Source organism: Salmo salar, chromosome ssa18 (genome assembly GCF_905237065.1).
Source record: "Salmo salar chromosome ssa18, Ssal_v3.1, whole genome shotgun sequence".
Classification (NCBI taxonomy): domain Eukaryota; kingdom Metazoa; phylum Chordata; class Actinopteri; order Salmoniformes; family Salmonidae; genus Salmo; species Salmo salar.
The window spans coordinates 75,377,617-75,398,826 of NC_059459.1; the positions used below are offsets into that span (position 1 = coordinate 75,377,617).

At 41.8% G+C, this 21,210-nt stretch overlaps 1 protein-coding gene across 1 annotated transcript in view; it reads left to right on the forward strand.

Moving 5' to 3' along the window:
• The window catches only part of LOC106577877 (collagen alpha-5(IV) chain), a 93,911-nt gene that overhangs the window by 50,060 nt on the left and 22,641 nt on the right, over window positions 1–21,210 (forward strand). Inside the window, exons 15-35 of the mRNA XM_014156297.2 lie at window positions 71–172; window positions 545–598; window positions 690–731; window positions 1,788–1,878; window positions 2,035–2,322; window positions 4,545–4,634; window positions 4,849–4,919; window positions 5,333–5,524; window positions 6,140–6,308; window positions 8,998–9,090; window positions 9,312–9,416; window positions 9,718–9,815; window positions 11,264–11,414; window positions 11,803–11,916; window positions 13,480–13,647; window positions 14,696–14,785; window positions 15,050–15,196; window positions 15,528–15,626; window positions 16,876–16,965; window positions 20,741–20,880; window positions 21,205–21,210. The exon at window positions 21,205–21,210 is cut by the window's right edge and continues 121 nt beyond it. Of these exons, the coding sequence (XP_014011772.2) occupies window positions 71–172; window positions 545–598; window positions 690–731; window positions 1,788–1,878; window positions 2,035–2,322; window positions 4,545–4,634; window positions 4,849–4,919; window positions 5,333–5,524; window positions 6,140–6,308; window positions 8,998–9,090; window positions 9,312–9,416; window positions 9,718–9,815; window positions 11,264–11,414; window positions 11,803–11,916; window positions 13,480–13,647; window positions 14,696–14,785; window positions 15,050–15,196; window positions 15,528–15,626; window positions 16,876–16,965; window positions 20,741–20,880; window positions 21,205–21,210 (2,400 nt within the window). The remainder of the gene's footprint in view (window positions 1–70; window positions 173–544; window positions 599–689; window positions 732–1,787; window positions 1,879–2,034; window positions 2,323–4,544; window positions 4,635–4,848; window positions 4,920–5,332; window positions 5,525–6,139; window positions 6,309–8,997; window positions 9,091–9,311; window positions 9,417–9,717; window positions 9,816–11,263; window positions 11,415–11,802; window positions 11,917–13,479; window positions 13,648–14,695; window positions 14,786–15,049; window positions 15,197–15,527; window positions 15,627–16,875; window positions 16,966–20,740; window positions 20,881–21,204) is intronic.

The following is a 21,210-nucleotide window of genomic DNA, read 5'->3' on the forward strand; positions in this document are numbered from 1 at the left end:
TCAAATCAATCAATCAATCAAATCAGTCAATCAATGGGTTGTGTGTGTCTGACAAATGTTGGGTTTGTAGGGTTCATCTGGTGGTTTGAAGGGAGAGAAAGGAGAAAACGGAGAAGCAGGCAAACGGGGCAAACCAGGGAAGGATGGAGACCCAGGTCCTGCTGGATTCCCTGTGAGTTCTACACACAGAACTAGGATGATTCTATTCATTCTATTGATATGGTTCTACCCTCCAGTCAACAGCTTGTCAGATACAGTTCCACAACAGTTTATAGACAGCTGTCTGCCTGTCTGTATGTCCGCTGTATATGAATGATCTGTCAACATCTACCTCTTCCCCTCTCTCCAGTATGCCAGTGCACATAGGACCACAAACAAAAAAACATTATCTCTCTCTCTCTGTCTCTCTCTCTGTCTCTCTCTGTCTCTCTCTGTCTCTCTCTGTCTCTCTTTCTCTGTCTCTCTCTCTCTCTCTCTCTCTCTCTCTCTCTCTCTCTCTCTCTCTCTCTCTCTCTCTGTCTCTGTCTCTCTCTCTCTCTCTCAGGGTAGTAAGGGAGACCCAGGTGGGCCAGGTCTGCCAGGTCGGGATGGTGACAGGGTAAGTTTAGCCTCTGATGCTTATCTACACAGATATAGTCTTGTTTTCTGTTAAAGATCCATCCATCCATCTCTATCTGTTTCTCTCTCAGGGTACCAAAGGTGACCGTGGATATCCTGGACGTCCAGGCGTGGTGAGTAATATATATCTATTTATATATTCATTCAGCTGTATTACAATCAGAATCTTTGTGTGTCTTTACTTGTGGACCAATGGTGCCCTCCCATATTTTTAGACATTGACCACTAGATGGCAAGGTAACCCTGACATTGGCAGAGTAACCTCCGCTAGACTCTGCATCCCGTAGTATAAGACTGTGATCACTAGATGGGGTATCATAAAGGTGTATTTTATTTGTGAACTTGCTCTGATAGCCTTTCGTCAAAGTTCGCCATGTTTGTTGTCAAGGAAGTTGTCAAGGAAGTGAGTTTGTGTTTATAAAAGGATGTACAGGCCCCACCTACCAGTCAACCAATCATGTCAATGCGTAGCTATAAGGAGATATAAGGAGACCTCTGCATTGTTACAACATTTGTGAGGTGCCCGGCATCCCCTTACAGAGCTTGATTTGGCCTCCTCAAGCTTCCAGAGGCTCCGCAATTGCATCACACCCTCCATATGGCGCCTCCGGTCCACTTTGCCAGATCAAGCATAAATTTGCTTTAACATGTGACCAGTGGTCAGACTAAAGGCTGTGTAGTATTAGACTGTTACCACTAGATGGTGATACTAACCATTATATCACATTACTGTTCCAGATGACCAGTGGTGACTACAGACAGTGCAGTATTAGTCTGTGACCACTAGATGGTGATACTAACCATTATATCACATTACTGTTCCAGATGACCAGTGGTGACTACAGACAGTGCAGTATTAGTCTGTGACCACTAGATGGTGATACTAACCATTATATCACATTACTGTTCCAGATGACCAGTGGTGACTACAGACAGTGCAGTATTAGACTGTGACCACTAGATGGTGATACTAACCATTATATCACATTACTGTTCCAGATGACCAGTGGTGACTACAGACAGTGCAGTATTAGACTGTGACCACTAGATGGTGATACTAACCATTATATCACATAACTGTTCCAGATGACCAGTGGTGACTACAGACAGTGCAGTATTAGACTGTGACCACTATATAGTGATACTGACCTTTGTATCCCATTATATAGCAGGTGAGCAATGGTCCACCTACAGTTGGGCCTAAAGGTGAACCTGGGCGTCCTGGGGAGACAGGAAGGAAAGGAGACAGAGGACAACCTGGTAGGTACTCTATATTCATAAAGGTTGTCAGATTATAATGAATAAGATTATATGAACACAGAGGACCTGGTCCTAGATCAGCACTCCTACTTTAAGCGGCTTGGTGAACCCAGTTTCCATGGTGATCATTCCCCTTTGACCCCCTGTCCTCCCCAGGTCTCTCGGGTCCTCCAGGTCAACCAGGAACCCCAGGTATCGGAGGTGGAGGCCAGCCTGGTTTACCAGGCTTCCCAGGAGAGAGGGGCCAGAAGGGAGACGAGGGCCAGCCTGCAATCTCCATCCCCGGGAACCCAGGACGAAGTGGCGCCCCTGGTCTGCAGGGACCTCCAGGACCTCCTGGGCCCCCAGGGGTCTCCAATGGGGGTATTAACTGTATAGGAGGGGTCCCCGGGTTACCAGGACAACAAGGGAATATAGGATTCCAAGGAGAGACCGGACAGAAAGGTGGGTCGGAGAGAGAGAGAGAGAAAGAAGGTGGGTCGGAGAGAGAGACAGCAAGAAAGAGAGAGGGAGATAGAGAGAGGTGGGTCGGAGAGAGAGAGAAAGAAGGTGGGTCGGAGAGAGAGACAGCAAGAAAGAGAGAGGGAGATAGAGAGAGAATGTTTTTTGTTTGTGGCCCTATGTGCACTGGCTTAATGCTTCTTAGGTTTTCCTCTATGAGTTTCAGTTTAGAAAACAATCTCTCTGCAGAAGAGACAGTTACAGGGATGATTAAAAACAGCTTGATTGCCGTAGCAACATCAGGGAAACTGGGCCGAATGGAGTGGCGTTTCAAATACAGCATTTCTGCAACATCTTTAATTGAGCCTCTCGTTCTCCTTAAATGCCTGCCTCAACACGATATGGAAAGATATGAACTGTATAGGACGCTCTGGGGACAGGTCGTCTGGAAACTGGACAGCCAATAAATTGTCAGATACAAACAGATGATTATCTTTAACAAAAAATGTGGTTCAACAATAAATAGCGGCTGAATTATCCTCAAGGCGACTACTTTTTTCCTCATTGTTAGGCTATTTGATGTGCAATTATTATTTTAAAAGTTGATAAATAGCAGCTAAATACTGTATATAACTACAGTATAGATAGTACCCTGCATTATGAAACCCTCCCCCATAAACTGGTGTTTTAAGGTGGGCTGGTTGTGTTATTGGGCATTAATAGACTGGTTTTATACACAACAACTTTCTATCCACTTTCTACACCGTTCATTCTCAATGGCGCATTTGAAGATCAGCAAGATTAGTCGGTTTCAGTTTGCTAAAATGGTGTCTCATGAGGGGATTCTCAAGACATAACGTGCAGAGTTTGAGCTGGTCCAGGAAGTGATGTTGCAGGCTGCGACCAGGGGAGAACGACTGACCCTTCTCATTGAGTATCTCAAGTTGAAGGCCGACCGGAGTACCCCCAAACTTCAATGAGAGGGGCCAGTCATTCTCCCTTAGCTAAATGGCCGATATTCTATTGATATAATTGTGGGGTTCTCTGTTGTTTACCTCCAGAGTATTGTCATAGTAACATGGACAATAATGAACTAATGTCAGGGTTGGCTAGGTTACTTTCTAAATGTAATCCGTTACAGTTACTAGTTACCTGTCCAAAATTGTAATCAGTAACGTAACTTTCGGATTACCCAAACTCAGTAACGTAATCTGATTACATTTAGTTACTTTTAGATTACTTTCCCCTTGAGAGGCATTAGAAGAAGACAAAAATGTATGTTACCAATTGAACGACATCTATTGAAGGATAAATAAATGTTAAAGTTTACATAGCTGGCCATATATGGATGTTAAATGTTACTTTATGGGTTGTTTATGTAGGCTTTTTCTAACCCATCGCTTTCTACTACATATAATAATATGATTCAATTACATCTTTACATTAATATATTTAATTTATAACTCCAAAAATGGCCCTTTTAAATCAATCAAAAGTGAACAAGTTTGAGCATGTGTCCATTATCAGCATGAATTAGAAAACAATGATTGATAAGCAGCTTAAACTTCTTGAATTCAACCATTATTGGGTTCAAATACACATTTAGATTTGTGAACAGGCATCCACAACAACCACAAACCGTAAGGCACAAATAGCTAAATGAGAGAGCAGCAGTGGTGTAATCTACATATCGCCGTAGACTACACCACTACTGTCATCATTACCTCCAAGTGCTTCTTCAAGTTGGATAATCTTTGGATGCAGACAGTAGCCGCACCATTGGAAGACATGGCTTGGACTTTAGCCTACAAAAGCTTATTCCTGCTCTTTTCCCGCGATCCATAGTGGTCTCATAGTGGTCTCTGAGTTGTGGTCAGACTCGCTCAGGTGGAACAAACTGAAACATGCTCCTTTTTTCAATGCTGATTTGAATGTCATTGAGGAAACAGACAAGTGTCAAAGATATATTTTAGCAAACATCCTTTCTGAATTTAAAAGTAATCCTCGAAGTAATCATCTAGTTTTTTCAAAAGTATCTGTAATCTGATTACAATATTTTAGCTGGTAATGTAACGGATTACAGTTACTGTTCTTTTTTTTAAATCCCTTACATGTAACAGATTACATGTAATCTGTTACTCCCCAACCCTGACTAATGTATAATTGATGTTGATGCCAAAACTGGGACTGTGTCTGACATCCATGTCTGTCCGTCTGTGTTTCAGGTGAGAAGGGAGACACCTGTGTTAACTGTTTCTCCAGCGGCAGCAGTGTCTCTGGAGAAATAGGCCCTCCCGGACCTCCTGGGCTCCCAGGTAAGACTGCACCCCTCTCACCTGGTCACCTATCTCTCTACTTGGTTCTGTATATTCTCACCAGGTAGGACCAAGTTGAGAGGAGAAACCAGATAGCTGATTTGTCAATGTGCAGGCCACCGTAACACAATACTCTACATAACACCTCTCTCTCATCCTTTTCTCCTCTCGCCTCCTCTTCTCCCTCTCTCCTCCCTCTCTCCTCCTCCCTCAGGTGTACCAGGAAGACCAGGGTCTAAAGGTGACAGAGGATTCCCAGGCGGCCCAGGGCCCTCAGGTTCTTCTGTAAGTACTTATTGCTTTTCATTTCCTACTTCCTGTTTACAACCCCCCACTTCCTGTTTTCAAACCCACACAATTCTAGGGACTAATGTTTTGGATTGTATTATTGTTCAACATAAGAACATTGGATTTAGCCCTACCTAGCTCATGTTGACACTGGCTTGAAGTTGGTTTGAAACTGTGTCTACACTTAGAATAACTTTATAGTAGGCTAACCTAGAGGCTGACTGACTAATTTAGGGCCTGTTTCCCGGACAACAATTAGAGAATCTCCATTGAAAATGCTTTTTAGTCTAGGATTAGACTTAATCCGTGTCCTAGAAACTGTCCTTAAGTGTCTATAATAGCCTTGATAGTGTCTAACTGACCCCTCCATCCTTCCATCTCTCTTTCCTCTATCCCGCTCTCTCCCCCAGGGTTTGCCCGGTCCCCAGGGTGCTCCTGGTTTCCCAGGAGAGAAGGGTGACCCAGGTGAGGCTACTGCTGTGGATGGGGTGAGCGGAGACAAGGGAGACACAGGGTTTCCCGGACCCCCTGGCCTGCCTGGTCTGGACGGAAGACCTGGTCGCGATGGAGGTCCTGGAGCTCCTGGACCCAAAGGAACATCTGTGAGTAGCAATGTTTTCCTCTTTCTCCCCTTCATCCCTCCAGTTATCATTCATCCCTCCCTCCCTTCATCCATCCATCCCATCCAACTGTTCTTCACTCCCTCCATTTCTCCTTGACTCTATCCCTCTTTCCATCCATCCATCCCTTCACCTTTTCTCTATCCCTCCATCACTACCTCTATTCCTCCATCCAACCATCCATCCATCCCTTCACCTTTTCTCTTTCCCTCCATCCCTACCTAGCGCATAGGGCATTGGGCCAGTAACCGAAAGGTTGCTGATCGAATCCCCGAGCTGACAAGGTAAAGATCTTTCCTTCTGCCCCTGAGCAAGGCAGTTAACCCACTGTTCCCCGGATACCGAAGATGTGGATGTCAATTATGGCAGCCCCCCGCACCTCTCTGATTCAGAGTGGTTGGGTTAAATGCGGAAGACAGATTTCAGTTAAATACATTCAGTTGTACAACTGAAAAGGTATCCCCCTTTCCCTTACCTCCATCCAACCATCCATCCATCTCTCCCACAACATAGCATTCTATATTAACCTCTCACTTTCTTTCTCTCTCTCTCTCTCTCTCTCTCTCTCTCTCGCGCTCTCTCTCTCTCTCTCTGCAGGGATCTCTATTATTGAAGGGTGAGCGAGGACCTCCAGGTGAGCCCGGTTTGCAGGGTCTCCCAGGTGACAGGGGTGCCACCGGATCCCCAGGCTTCGGCCCCCAGGGGCCCCCCGGAGAGAAGGGTGTCCAAGGTGTCTCAGGGAGAACGGGAACACCTGGAGCACCAGGTGAGATACGTTGGTTGATATTCTTGAAGACCAGGGATGTAGTAATTCAAATGTTGATAAAAGTGAGATACATTAACATATGATGTCCAGGGATGTTGTGTTAGTGATTTTCGTTATCATACTTTTGCCATTAGCTGTGCCTGGCATCGACGACTACAACTGGTTACCATTATCTTTGCCTGGCATCGATGACAACAACTGGTAACCATTATCTTTGCCTGGCATCGACGACTACAACTGGTTACCATTATCTTTGCCTGGCATCAACATCTACAACTGGTTACCATTATCTTTGCCTGACATCGATGACAACAACTGGTTACCATTATCTTTGCCTGGCATCAACGACTACAACTGGTTACCATTATCTTTGCCTGGCATTGACGACTACAACTGGTTACCATTATCTTTGCCTGACATCGACGACTACAACTGGTTACCATTATCTTTGTCTGGCATCGATGACAACAACTGGTTACCATTATCTTTGCCTGACATCGACGACTACAACTGGTTACCATTATCTTTGCCTGGCATCGACGACTACAACTGGTTACCATTAGCTTTGTCTGGCATCGACGACTGCAACTGGTTACCATTATCTTTGCCTGACATCGATGACAACAACTGGTTACCATTATCTTTGCCTGACATCGATGACAACAACTGGTTACCATTATCTTTGCCTGACATTGATGACTACAACTGGTTACCATTATCTTTGCCTGGCATCGACGACTGCAATTGGTTACCATTATCTTTGCCTGGCATCGATGACAACAACTGGTTACCATTATCTTTGCCTGGCATCGATGACAACAACTGGTTACCATTATCTTTGCCTGGCATCGACGACTGCAACTGGTTACCATTATCTTTGCCTGGCATCGATGACAACAACTGGTTACCATTATCTTTGCCTGACATCGATGACAACAACTGGTTACCATTAGCTTTGTCTGGCATCGACGACTGCAACTGGTTACCATTATCTTTGCCTGACATCGATGACAACAACTGGTTACCATTATCTTTGCCTGACATCGATGACAACAACTGGTTACCATTATCTTTGCCTGGCATTGATGACTACAACTGGTTACCATTATCTTTGCCTGGCATCGACGACTGCAATTGGTTACCATTATCTTTGCCTGGCATCGATGACAACAACTGGTTACCATTATCTTTGCCTGACATCGATGACAACAACTGGTTACCATTAGCTTTGTCTGGCATCGACGACTGCAACTGGTTACCATTATCTTTGCCTGGCATCGATGACAACAACTGGTTACCATTATCTTTGCCTGACATTTACGACTGCAACTGGTTACCATTATCTTTGCCTGACATCGATGACAGCAACTGGTTACAATTATCTTTGCCTGACATCGACGACAACAACTGGTTACCATTATCTTTGCCTGGCATCAACATCTACAACTGGTTACCATTATCTTTGCCTGGCATCAACGTCTACAACTGGTTACCATTATCTTTGCCTGGCATCAACATCTACAACTGGTTACCATTATCTTTGCCTGACATCGATGACAACAACTGGTTACCATTATCTTTGCCTGGCATTGACGACTGCAACTGGTTACCATTATCTTTGTCTGGCATCGACGACTACAACTGGTTACCATTTATCTTTGCCTGACATCGATGACAACAACTGGTTACCATTATCTTTGCCTGGCATTGACGACTGCAACTGGTTACCATTATCTTTGCCTGACATCGACGACTACAACTGGTTACCATTATCTTTGTCTGGCATCGACGACTACAACTGGTTACCATTATCTTTGCCTGGCATCGACGACTACAACTGGTTACCATTATCTTTGCCTGGCATCGACGACTACAACTGGTTACCATTATCTTTGCCTGACATCGATGACAACAACTGGTTACCATTATCTTTGCCTGACATCGATGACAACAACTGGTTACCATTATCTTTGCCTGGCATCGATGACAACAACTGGTTACCATTATCTTTGCCTGACATTGACGACTGCAACTGGTTCCATTATCTTTGTCTGGCATCGACGACTACAACTGGTTACCATTATCTTTGCCTGGCATCGACGACTGCAACTGGTTACCATTATCTTTGCCTGACATCGACGACTACAACTGGTTACCATTATCTTTGTCTGGCATCGACGACTACAACTGGTTACCATTATCAATGCCTGGCATCGACGACAACAACTGGTTACCATTATCTTTGCCGGGCATCGACGTCTACAACTGGTTACCATTATCTTTGCCTGACATTGATGACAACAACTGGTTACCATTATCTTTGCCTGGCATCGACGACTACAACTGGTTACCATTATCTTTGCCTGGCATCGACGACAACAACTGGTTACCATTATCTTTGCCTGGCATCGATGACAACAACTTGTTACCATTATCTTTGCCTGGCATCGACGACTACAACTGGTTACCATTATCTTTGCCTGGCATCGATGACAACAACTGGTTACCATTATCTTTGCCTGACATCAACGACAACAACTGGTTACCATTATCTTTGCCTGGCATCGATGACAACAACTGGTTACCATTATCTTTGCCTGACATCGATGACAACAACTGCTGTTCTTCTATGACTACAACTCTTGTACCCCAACTCCCTAATCTCTGACCCTTGACCTCTGACCTGTAGGAGGTAAAGGGGAGCCGGGTCAGACGATAGCAGAGAAGGGCCTCCCAGGACCCCGAGGACAGGATGGAGACCCCGGTCTACCTGGAAACCCAGGTAGATAACACCTGTACCTGCACAGGTCTTACACTTACCTGGATGGATAGAATTGGTAGTTTAGCTTTCATCCACAATGATGATGGAGGTAACAGACAGATGTTTGGTGTTGTTTGGGGTAATATTTGATGTAATTCTATGAGGTATACACACATGTGAACTGTTTAGTAGTAGTGTTGTAAATGTTTGCCAAAACTAAGTCTTCACTTCCGTGTCAACAGGTAACCCCGGCGGGCCAGGACAGCCCGGTTTCCCCGGGTCACCAGGTCCCAAGGGTGATCCTGGCCTCTCTGGCATCGGACTGCCAGGACCCCCCGGAGCTAAAGGTAAACACTAAATACCTGAACAGGTACAGTCTCACCTTTATGGTTATAATACAAACTCCAAGGTCCAGATTAAGCCTAGCCCTGGACTAAGAAGCGTTTTCAATTAAGAATCTCTATTGAATATGCTTTTCGGTCTAGGACTAGGCTTAAGACCCTGTCAGACGCACAGAATGGACCAGCCACAATGTCACTCTTAGCATCATAGCACAGAGTTATTTTAGTTTTTTACAGTAGTGCCTTATAGATTACTATACTATTATCATTATCACTGACCTGTCATCTCACCTGTCCATGCCTGCAGGATTCCCTGGCTCACCTGGTTTGCCAGGTGGTCCCGGAGCTCCAGGTAGACCAGGTGTGGACGGGTTCCCCGGACAGCCAGGTGCACCTGGAGCTAAGGTACAACCCCACTACTACTACTGTAGATACAGATTAACTCTACTACTGTAGAGACAGACTAACTCTACTACTATAGATACAGACTAACTCTACTACTATAGATACAGATTAACTCTACTACTGTAGATACAGATTAACTCTACTACTATAGATACAGATTAACTCTACTACTATAGATACAGATTAACTCTACTACTGTAGATACAGATTAACTCTACTACTATAGATACAGATAGATTAACTCTACTACTATAGATACAGATAGATTAACTCTACTAGTATAGATACAGATTAACTCTACTACTATAGATACAGATTAACTCTACTACTGTAGATACAGATTAACTCTACTACTGTAGATACAGACTAACTCTACTACTATATATACAGATTAACTCTACTACTATATATACAGATTAACTCTACTACTATAGATACAGATTAACTCTACTACTGTAGATACAGACTAACTCTTCTACTGTAGATACAGATTAACTCTACTACTGTAGATACATATTAACTCTACTACTATAGATACAGATTAACTCTACTACTATAGATACAGATTAACTCTACTACTGTAGATACAGATTAACTCTACTACTATAGATACAGATTAACTCTACTAGTATAGATACAGATTAACTCTACTACTGTAGATACAGATTATCTCTAATACTATAGATACAGACTAACACTACTACTGTAGATACAGACTAACTCTACTACTATATATACAGATTAACTCTACTACTATAGATACAGATTAACTCTACTACTATATATACAGATTAACTCTACTACTATATATACAGATTAACTCTACTACTGTAGATACAGACTAACTCTTCTACTGTAGATACAGATTAACTTTACTACTGTAGATACAGACTAACTCTTCTACTGTAGATACAGATTAACTCTACTACTGTAGATACAGATTAACTCTACTACTGTAGATACAGATTAACTCTACTACTGTAGATACAGACTAACTCTTCTACTGTAGATACAGATTAACTCTACTACTGTAGATACAGACTAACTCTTCTACTGTAGATACAGATTAACTCTACTACTGTAGATACAGATTAACTCTACTACTGTAGATACAGACGAACTCTTCTACTGTAGATACAGATTAACTCTACTACTGTAGATACAGATTAACTCTACTACTATAGATATAGATTAACTATACTACTTTAGAGACAGACAGCCAGGTGGACCCGGAGTTAAGTTGCTTACCACATCCCCACTACTGTATATGGACTTAATTACAGTCATTTACATGTACAGCTATGAGAATCCAAACTAGATAACATAGGATCGAGTGAAGCGTAACAGCAAATGTAGACCTAGTTATCTGACAGACACAGTTGACTCTGTTAACATTTGTCTGTGTTTGTATATTCATTGAAGTTTTTCTCTGTGTGTGTGTGTGATAGGGAGAGCCAGGCTTCGGGCTGCCAGGTCCCCAGGGATCCCCAGGCTTCCCCGGAGATAAAGGATTACCTGGACCCAAAGGAGACTCTGGTTTCCCTGGCAACCCCGGCTTGCCAGGACGATCCGGCTTTGACGGCGGCCCTGGTGCCAAAGGTACGGTTCCAACTTCTGATGGCGTGGTCGGCTGGAGTTTGGCTCTTAGAAACGCTGACATTGTGGGGTTGATTCCCACATCGGTCACCTAATGTATACTGACTACGTGTGTGTCCGTGGTTTCGAATTAAAGTCCTTTTTAAGATGACTATGTTATTATATACTCTCTTCATACGTCAACAATATCATACTATAATCGAGGCAAATTCTTTCTGTGATGATTTTTCCAGACACAGATTAAGCCTAGTTCTAGACTTAAAGCCTGCTCAATGGAGAACCTTCAATAAAAATGATCTTTAGTCCAGTTATAGAGTATTTTATTAGCTAGCCAGTTCGTTGGTATTGCTATATTTTGTGGTCTGTACCTGTCTATCTGTCTGTCTCCCAGGTGACTCTGGTATCCCTGGTAGACCCGGAGCCCGTGGCCCTCAAGGATCACCCGCCATCGGCTCTCAGGGTGACCCCGGCCCTGTCGGACCCCCAGGACCTATTGGTGCTCCAGGTAAGCCTTATAACAACAAACAGAACAGAGCTGACCTTTGACTAGCTGATTGATTAGAGATCGATAGTGTTTGAGTCTGATATTGAGATTAAGATTGCTGGCATTGATTGAGATTTGAGATTGATAGAGATTAATTCTGATAGATATATTGATTGGAGATTGAGTGATAGAATTTGATTGAGATTGGTAGCATTTATATGTGGTTGCAGCAGACCTTCTAGTATCACCATTATGTAGATGCAATGCTAAGAATTGTTATCATATTAAACATATGCAAAAGGAAAATCCATGTAATATGTATATTTATGCTGCATTTTAAAACCATAGTTATCCTGTTGTTTTTAACAGGTTATCTTGTGTTTGAGATGACTGAATATGTGTTCTCCAGAATGGATTGCCTGAGTCACACAGTGTTATGTGCATGGTCACCCTAAGGTCTCTTATATTAATGTTAATGATGTATCTCAGTGGGCTGGCTATGTGGTTGAAGCTATGTTGTCACACTAGTTATTACGCAGGTAACACCACCCCACTGCAAGGCTTTTGAGCACCAAAGGGTTTGCAAACAGTTTGTAAGTGGTTCACCTGTAAAGGGTTTATTTGTTGAGCACTGAATGATGTCAACATGGCGATAGCATGTCTCTATGGGGGGATCCTGTCTCAGAGAGATGCATTGTGGATTATCAGTCAGCGACGGTAACCGAACCCTGATCTTGGGAGTTCACTCTTTCTTTGTCTTCTCACCTCACAACAGTCTTTTCTATTCTTCTTTTGTGTGTTGTCGATGTCTCTTTGGCAAATTCCACTTGTGTAGCTGTCAGCTATCACCCACCCGCACAATTCCACAAGTCTACCTTTCCTGCATTTGTTCTCCTCACTTAAACACAATTTACCTTTCTGGTTCAAGCCAAAACCTCACCAATAACTTCATACTCTCCTCTACCTGGCTAGTACACAAAACAACTTACTAAGCAGTCAGCTCCACCCAGGGCTCAGTTCCGAAGGCTCTTTCCTCATGTATGTTGTGTTGGATAGACCTAGGACATCACCCCCCTTCCCCACATCTCTTTCTCATTCTTCGATCCACTCCATCCTTCCATCAGCTCTATTTTGAACCTTTGCCCTGCTTACCTGCCGCTCTCTGAACTTATGACCTCAAGGAAGAAAGGTATTGTACCGCAGCCTATCTGAACTAAAGTCTCTTTTTGGCAGCTGATTGGTTAATTGGTACTGTATTTCTGTGTGATTGGTTGATTGGTTTAGGGACTGTACTTCTGTTCTGCGTGACATTACTCCAGCTATGAGGTAATGATATACAGTTAGGTTATTTTATTCTGGACTGACATATGGGACCTTTACAATGTGTTGAATAGTCACTAGATTCCACTAGCACTGTAAGTCAAACTCAAAAAGCTTTATTGTCCTTCAAATTTCCATAAGACAGAATTCTTTTGTTGTTGCATTTGACAAAATTGACTTTCTGTGATGTCATAGATGAGGGACAGATGCTGATCAGAAAGTGAGAATCTGTCCTGACACTGTCCTTGATTCTCGGCGTTGCAGGATACTCAGGCAACAATGGAGAGAAGGGAGACCCCGGTCTTCCTGGCTCGGGCATTACAGGGTTGCCAGGAGACAGAGGAAGTCCTGGTTTCCCCGGCAGCCCCGGGGAAGTTGGACCTCAGGGTAACCCCGGTGGCCCTGGCCGCGATGGAATACCTGGCCCGCCTGGTAAGATAACGTCAACCATTTCTGATCTATGGCAGCATTTACCCAGGAGCCCAAATCTGATATTTTGTTCAATTATTGGTCTTTTGACCAATCGGATCAGATCTTTTGCCAATAATCAGGCAAAAGATCAGAAAGAGTTTTACACAGACAGCCCAATTCTGATCTTTTGCCCAATTAATGGCAAAAAAATCTGATCTGATTGGTCAAAAGACCAATTAGTGGCATGAGATCAGAATTGGGCTGCCTGTGTAAACACAGCCTATATGTCTGTTTCAGTCTCTGTCTAATTATCAATGTCTTTCTGTGTTATGTATGTACGGATGGCCCAGTAAGATATTATTTTCAGTTCGACATCTCTGACTGACTATTTACACGTCATGCTTGCTATTCTCCGACTACATCCTAAATGGAATCCATTTCCCTTTATAGTGCACTACTTTTGATAAGAGCCCTGGTCAAAAGTAGTGGGAATAGGCTGTCATTTGGGACGCATGCTCTGACTTCCAGTAAAGACCCAAAGTAACCTGTGTTGATGGGAAGATGCCAGTCAGAAGATCTGTAACCTCTGTTGATGGGAAGATGCCAGTCAGAAGATCTGTAACCTGTGTTGATGGGAAGATGCCAGTCAGAAGATTTGTAATCTCTGTTGATGGGAGGAGGCCAGTCAGAAGATCTGTAATCTCTGTTGATGGGAAGATGTGTAACCTGTGTTGATGGGAAGATGCCAGTCAGAAGATCTGTAACCTGTGTTGATGGGAAGATGCCAGTCAGAAGATCTGTAACCTGTGTTGATGGGAAGATGCCAGTCAGAAGATCTGTGTTGATGGGAAGATGCCAGTCAGAAGATCTGTGTTGATGGGAAGATGCCAGTCAGAAGATCTGTGTTGATGGGAAGATGCCAGTCAGAAGATCTGTAACCTGTCTCCTCTCTCTCTATTTTGTTTTTATTTTCTGTTTGACGTGTTTGACTGACTGTCTACATATTATGCTTGTTGCTCCATCTCTGACTTCCAGAAAGGTGCTAACCTACCTCTCTGTCTTTCAACAGGTGGTAAAGGAGACATGGGTGTAATGGGAACTCCTGGATCTCTGGGATCCCCTGGCAACCCCGGAGGGCCCGGCTTCCCTGGACCTAAAGGCAGCTACACACACACACACACAAAAGCACACACCTAAAGGGACTGCTACTATATAGACCATGGAGTCATAGGACAGCAGTCGCAATAGATCCACATATGACCAAGATCACACAGATGCCAGGTCTTACAATCAAACAAACTAGTCCTAAACATCTGCTGCATTAGCTATAAGGAACCCACACACACACATAAACACACACGTGTTAGTACTGTACGTGTCTTGGGTAATAGACCCTCTGACCCTGAGTGTCTCCTTCCTCCAGGTGACGATGGTTTCCCAGGGCGACCAGGTGGGACCGGCAGTCCAGGTCTGAAGGGAGACAGGGGAGACCCCGGTCTCGTAGGACTCCCAGGTCCCAGCCACTCTCCCACTTCAATCAAGGGAGCCAAAGGAGATGCAGGAGAACCAGGTACGTCTGTTTGTCGGTCGGTCTGTCTGTCTGTCTGTCTGTCTGTCTGTCTGTCTGTCTGTCTGTCATAATGACTATAAAATGCAGGATTTTAGTAAATTAAAGGGTGTCCAATGGTGCTCTGCTGGGCACTCCCATAATAAATCTAGGCACCTCTGCAAATGTGATGAATGTAGAAGTTCTCCCCAGTGTAGAAGAAAGACTTTCACTCAGCAAAGATGGATACCCAGCTCTTGTTTGATATGTTTACTGCTATTGCTGAAACACTGTCCTGTCTGTCTGTCTATCTGGCTGTCTGACTGTCTAACCATCCTGTCTCTGTGCTGTGTAGGTTTGCGAGGTCAGCCAGGTCAGAAGGGTATTTCCGGTCTCCCTGGAGACACTGGTATATCAGGACAGGATGGAAGACCTGGGTTCCCTGGACCTCAAGGTATAGTAAAGTCATCCCATAGTAGTCATCCTATAGTAAAGTCATCCTATAGTAGTCATCCTATAGTAAAGTCATCCCATAGTAGTCATCCCATAGTAAAGTCATCCTATAGTAGTCATCCTATAGTAAAGTCATCCTATAGTAAAGTCATCCTATAGTAAAGTCATCCTATAGTAAAGTCATCCTATAGTAGTCATCCTATAGTAAAGTCATCCTATAGTAGTCATCCTATAGTAAAGTCATCCCATAGTAGTCATCCTATAGTAAGTCATCCTATAGTAAAGTCATCCTATAGTAAAGTCATCCTATAGTAAAGTCATCCTATAGTACAGTCATCCTATAGTAAAGTCATCTTATAATACAGTAATCCTATAGTACAGTCATCCTATAGTAAAGTCATCCCATAGTAGTCATCCTATAGTAAAGTCATCCCATAGTAGTCATCCTATAGTAAAGTCATCCTATAGTAGTCATCCTATAGTAGTCATCCTATAGTAGTCATCCTATAGTACAGTCATCTTATAATACAGTTATCCTATAGTAAAGTCATCCTATAGTAGTCATCCTATAGTACAGTCATCTTATAATACAGTCATCCTATAGTAGTCATCCTATAGTAAAGTCATCCTATAGTAAAGTCATCCTATAGTAAAGTCATCCTGTAGTAGTCATCCTGTAGTAGTCATCCTGTAGTAAAGTTATCTTATAATACAGTTATCCTATAGTAAAGTCATCCTATAGTAGTCATCCTATAGTACAGTCATCCTATAGTACAGTCATCCTATAGTACAGTCATCCTATAGTAAAGTCATCATATAGTAAAGTCATCCTATTCTAGTCATCCTATTCTAGTCATCCTATAGTAAAGTAATCCTATAATACAGTCATCCTATAGTACAGTCATCCTATAGTAGTCATCCTGTAGTACAGTCATCCTATAGTAAAGTTATCCTATAATACAGTCATCCTACCTAGAGATCTTACTTGATAACGTTTCCTGTTGACTTCAATGTGCCGTTCACATATTAATTATTTCATTATTAGTGTCTTGCATCTTCAGATACGCCCAACCAACATGCGCTTATAAAATACCTATATCTCAATTTGTCATTCAGCACCAGAATGTTCTCCATAATGTCCTCTACTGAACAATCACTCCTAACATCCTCTTTCCATTGTGCTCAGGTCCCAAACGAGACCTCTAATGTCATGTATTGATGATGTACCATTCTTTACGTAATATCTCCAGGTCCCAAAGGAGACATGGGTATCCCTGGAGTATCAGGCTCACCAGGAAGCCAAGGACTTAAAGGCAACATGGGAGAGATGGGCTTCCCAGGTGGGCGTCAGCCAGCCGATAACCCCATATCTCCACCATCACCATCATGTTCTATAACCTCATATCCCCACCATCATGTTCTATAACCTCATATCATCACCATCATGTTGTATAACCTCATATCATCACCATCATGTTCTATAACCTCATATCATCACCATCATGTTCTATAACCTCATATCATCACCATCATGTTCTATAACCTCATATCATCACCATCATGTTGTATAACCTCAAATCATAACCATCATGTTCTATAACCTCATAACATCACCATCATGTTCTATAACCTCATATCATCACCATCATGTTGTATAACCTCATATCATCATCATCACCATCATGTTCTATAACCTCATACCATCACCATCATGTTCTATAACCTCATATCATCACCATCATGTTGTATAACCTCATACACCATCACCATCATGTTGTATAACCTCATACCATCATGTTGTATAACCTCATATCAACTTCACCATCATGTTCTATAACCTCATTACACCATCATGTTCTATAACCTCATATCATCACCATCATGTTCTATAACCTCATATCATCACCATCATGTTCTATAACCTCATATCATCACCATCATGTTCTATAACCTCATATCATCACCATCATGTTGTATAACCTCATATCATCACCATCACCATCATGTTGTATAACCTCATACCATCATGTTCTATAACCTCATATCACCACCATCACCATCATGTTCTATAACCTCATACCATCATGTTCTATAACCTCATATCATCACCATCACCATCATGTTCTATAACCTCATATCATCACCATCATGTTCTATAACCTCATATCATCACCATCATGTTCTATAACCTCATATCATCACCATCATGTTGTATAACCTCATATCATCACCATCATGTTGTATAACCTCATATCATCACCATCATGTTCTATAACCTCATATCATCACCATCATGTTCTATAACCTCATATCATCACAATCACCATCATGTTCTATAACCTCATATCATCACCATCATGTTCTATAACCTCATATCATCACCATCATGTTCTATAACCTCATATCATCACCATCATGTTCTATAACCTCATATCATCACCATCATGTTGTATAACCTCATATCCCCACCATCATGTTGTATAACCTCATATCATCACCATCATGTTCTATAACCTCATATCATCACCATCATGTTCTATAACCTCATATCATCACCATCATGTTCTATAACCTCATATCATCACCATCATGTTCTATAACCTCATATCATCACCATCATGTTCTATAACCTCATACCATCACCATCATGTTCTATAACCTCATATCATCACCATCATGTTCTATAACCTCATATCATCACCATCATGTTCTATAACCTCATATCATCACCATCATGTTCTATAACCTCATATCACATCACCATCATGTTGTATAACCTCATATCCCCACCATCATGTTGTATAACCTCATATCATCACCATCATGTTCTATAACCTCATATCATCACCATCATGTTCTATAACCTCATATCATCACCATCATGTTCTATAACCTCATATCATCACCATCATGTTCTATAACCTCATATCATCACCATCATGTTGTATAACCTCAAATCATCACCATCACCATCATGTTGTATAACCTCATATCATCACCATCACCATCATGTTGTATAACCTCATATCATCACCATCATGTTCTATAACCTCATAACCTCATATCATCACCATCATGTTCTATAACCTCATATCATCATCATCACCATCATGTTGTATAACCTCATATCATCACCATCATGTTGTATAACCTCATATCATCACCATCATGTTCTATAACCTCATATCATCACCATCATGTTCTATAACCTCATATCATCACCATCATGTTCTATAACCTCATATCATCACCATCATGTTGTATAACCTCATATCATCACCATCATGTTCTATAACCTCATATCATCACCATCATGTTCTATAACCTCATATCATCACCATCATGTTCTATAACCTCATACCATCCCCATCATGTTCTATAACCTCATATCATCACCATCATGTTCTATAACCTCATATCATCACCATCATGTTGTATAACCTCATATCATCACCATCATGTTCTATAACCTCATATCATCACCATCATGTTCTATAACCTCATATCATCACCATCATGTTGTATAATCTCATATCATCACCATCATGTTCTATAACCTCATATCATCATCATCATCATGTTCTATAACCTCATATCATCACCATCATGTTCTATAACCTCATACCATCACCATCATGTTGTATAACCTCATATCATCACCATCATGTTGTATAACCTCATATCATCACCATCATGTTCTATAACCTCATATCATAACCATCATGTTCTATAACCTCATATCATCACCATCATGTTCTATAACCTCATATCATCACCATCATGTTCTATAACCTCATATCATCACCATCATGTTCTATAACCTCATATCATCACCATCATGTTGTATAACCTCATATCATAACCATCATGTTCTATAACCTCATATCATCACCATCATGTTCTATAACCTCATACCATCACCATCATGTTGTATAACCTCATATCATCACCATCATGTTGTATAACCTCATATCATCACCATCATGTTGTATAACCTCATATCATCACCATCATGTTCTATAACCTCATATCATCACCATCATGTTCTATAACCTCATATCATCACCATCATGTTCTATAACCTCATATCCCCACCATCATGTTCTATAACCTCATATCCCCACCATCATGTTGTATAACCTCATATCATCACCATCATGTTCTATAACCTCATATCATCACCATCATGTTCTATAACCTCATATCATCACCATCATGTTCTATAACCTCATATCATCACCATCATGTTGTATAACCTCATATCATCACCATCACCATCATGTTGTATAACCTCATATCATCACCATCATGTTCTATAACCTCATATCATCACCATCATGTTCTATAACCTCATATCATCACCATCATGTTCTATAACCTCATATCATAACCATCATGTTCTATAACCTCATATCATCACCATCATGTTCTATAACCTCATACCATCACCATCATGTTGTATAACCTCATATCATCACCATCATGTTCTATAACCTCATATCATCACCATCATGTTCTATATCCTCATATCATCACCATCATGTTCTATATCCTCATATCATCACCATCATGTTGTATAAATTCCCATATCCACTCTGCACCACCATGGTTTGTTTATTCTCTTGTCACTTTTATATTTTATTCACTAAATGCAATAAATAATTATAAAATGTGTTTAAAGACTCCCCATAACCCCTTAGACTCGGCCACTCTCAACCGTCTAACACACTCCTGTTGATATAAACCCATTATGAATTGATATGCCTGAATAATTTTCTGTGTCCCGTAATTCTGTAACAGTTTAGTGATGGAAAATAGACACTGATAGATGAATCACAGTTTAGAGTGTTGTCAGTGAACCGATTGATAGATGAATCACAGTTAGTGTTGTCAGTGAACCGATTGATAGATGAATCACAGTTAGAGTGTTGTCAGTGAACCGATTGATAGATGAATCACAGTTAGAGTGTTGTCAGTGAACTGATTGATAGATGAATCACAGTTAGAGTGTTGTCAGTGAACTGATTGATAGATGAATCACAGTTAGAGTGTTGTGAATGAACTCTATTTGGCCAACTGCGCTAATCTTATTGTCCATTTATGATGATGTCACAGGACCCACAGGAGCGAAAGGAACTCCAGGTCAGCTAGGTCAGTCGGGTGTACCGGGTAGTTCAGGAGCACCAGGGTTCCCCGGAGCTAAAGGAGACCCAGGTTCCCCCGGATTTGGTGCCACAGGAGCTACAGGTCCCAAGGTATGGAAATGACTTTAGAACCATCATAGAACCATGGGTTCCTTTATGCTTGAATCTTTATCTCTCCAGGTTTAGATTAGTTATTTGAGTATTTTGTAGTGAACTGTCTACTCAATATGAATGAGATTTGTAATATATAGAAAAGTGCTATATTGATGAAGTTGTTATCTTTATTATCAGTAGTTGTAGAGCTAGTACTGTTAGTTTTACTTTCAATATTAGATAAATGACTGTTCTCTATCTATAATGTAACTTTATTCCTTCTCTCTCTCTCTCTCTCTCTCTCTCTCTCACACTCTCATTCTCACACACTCTCACACACAGGGTGAG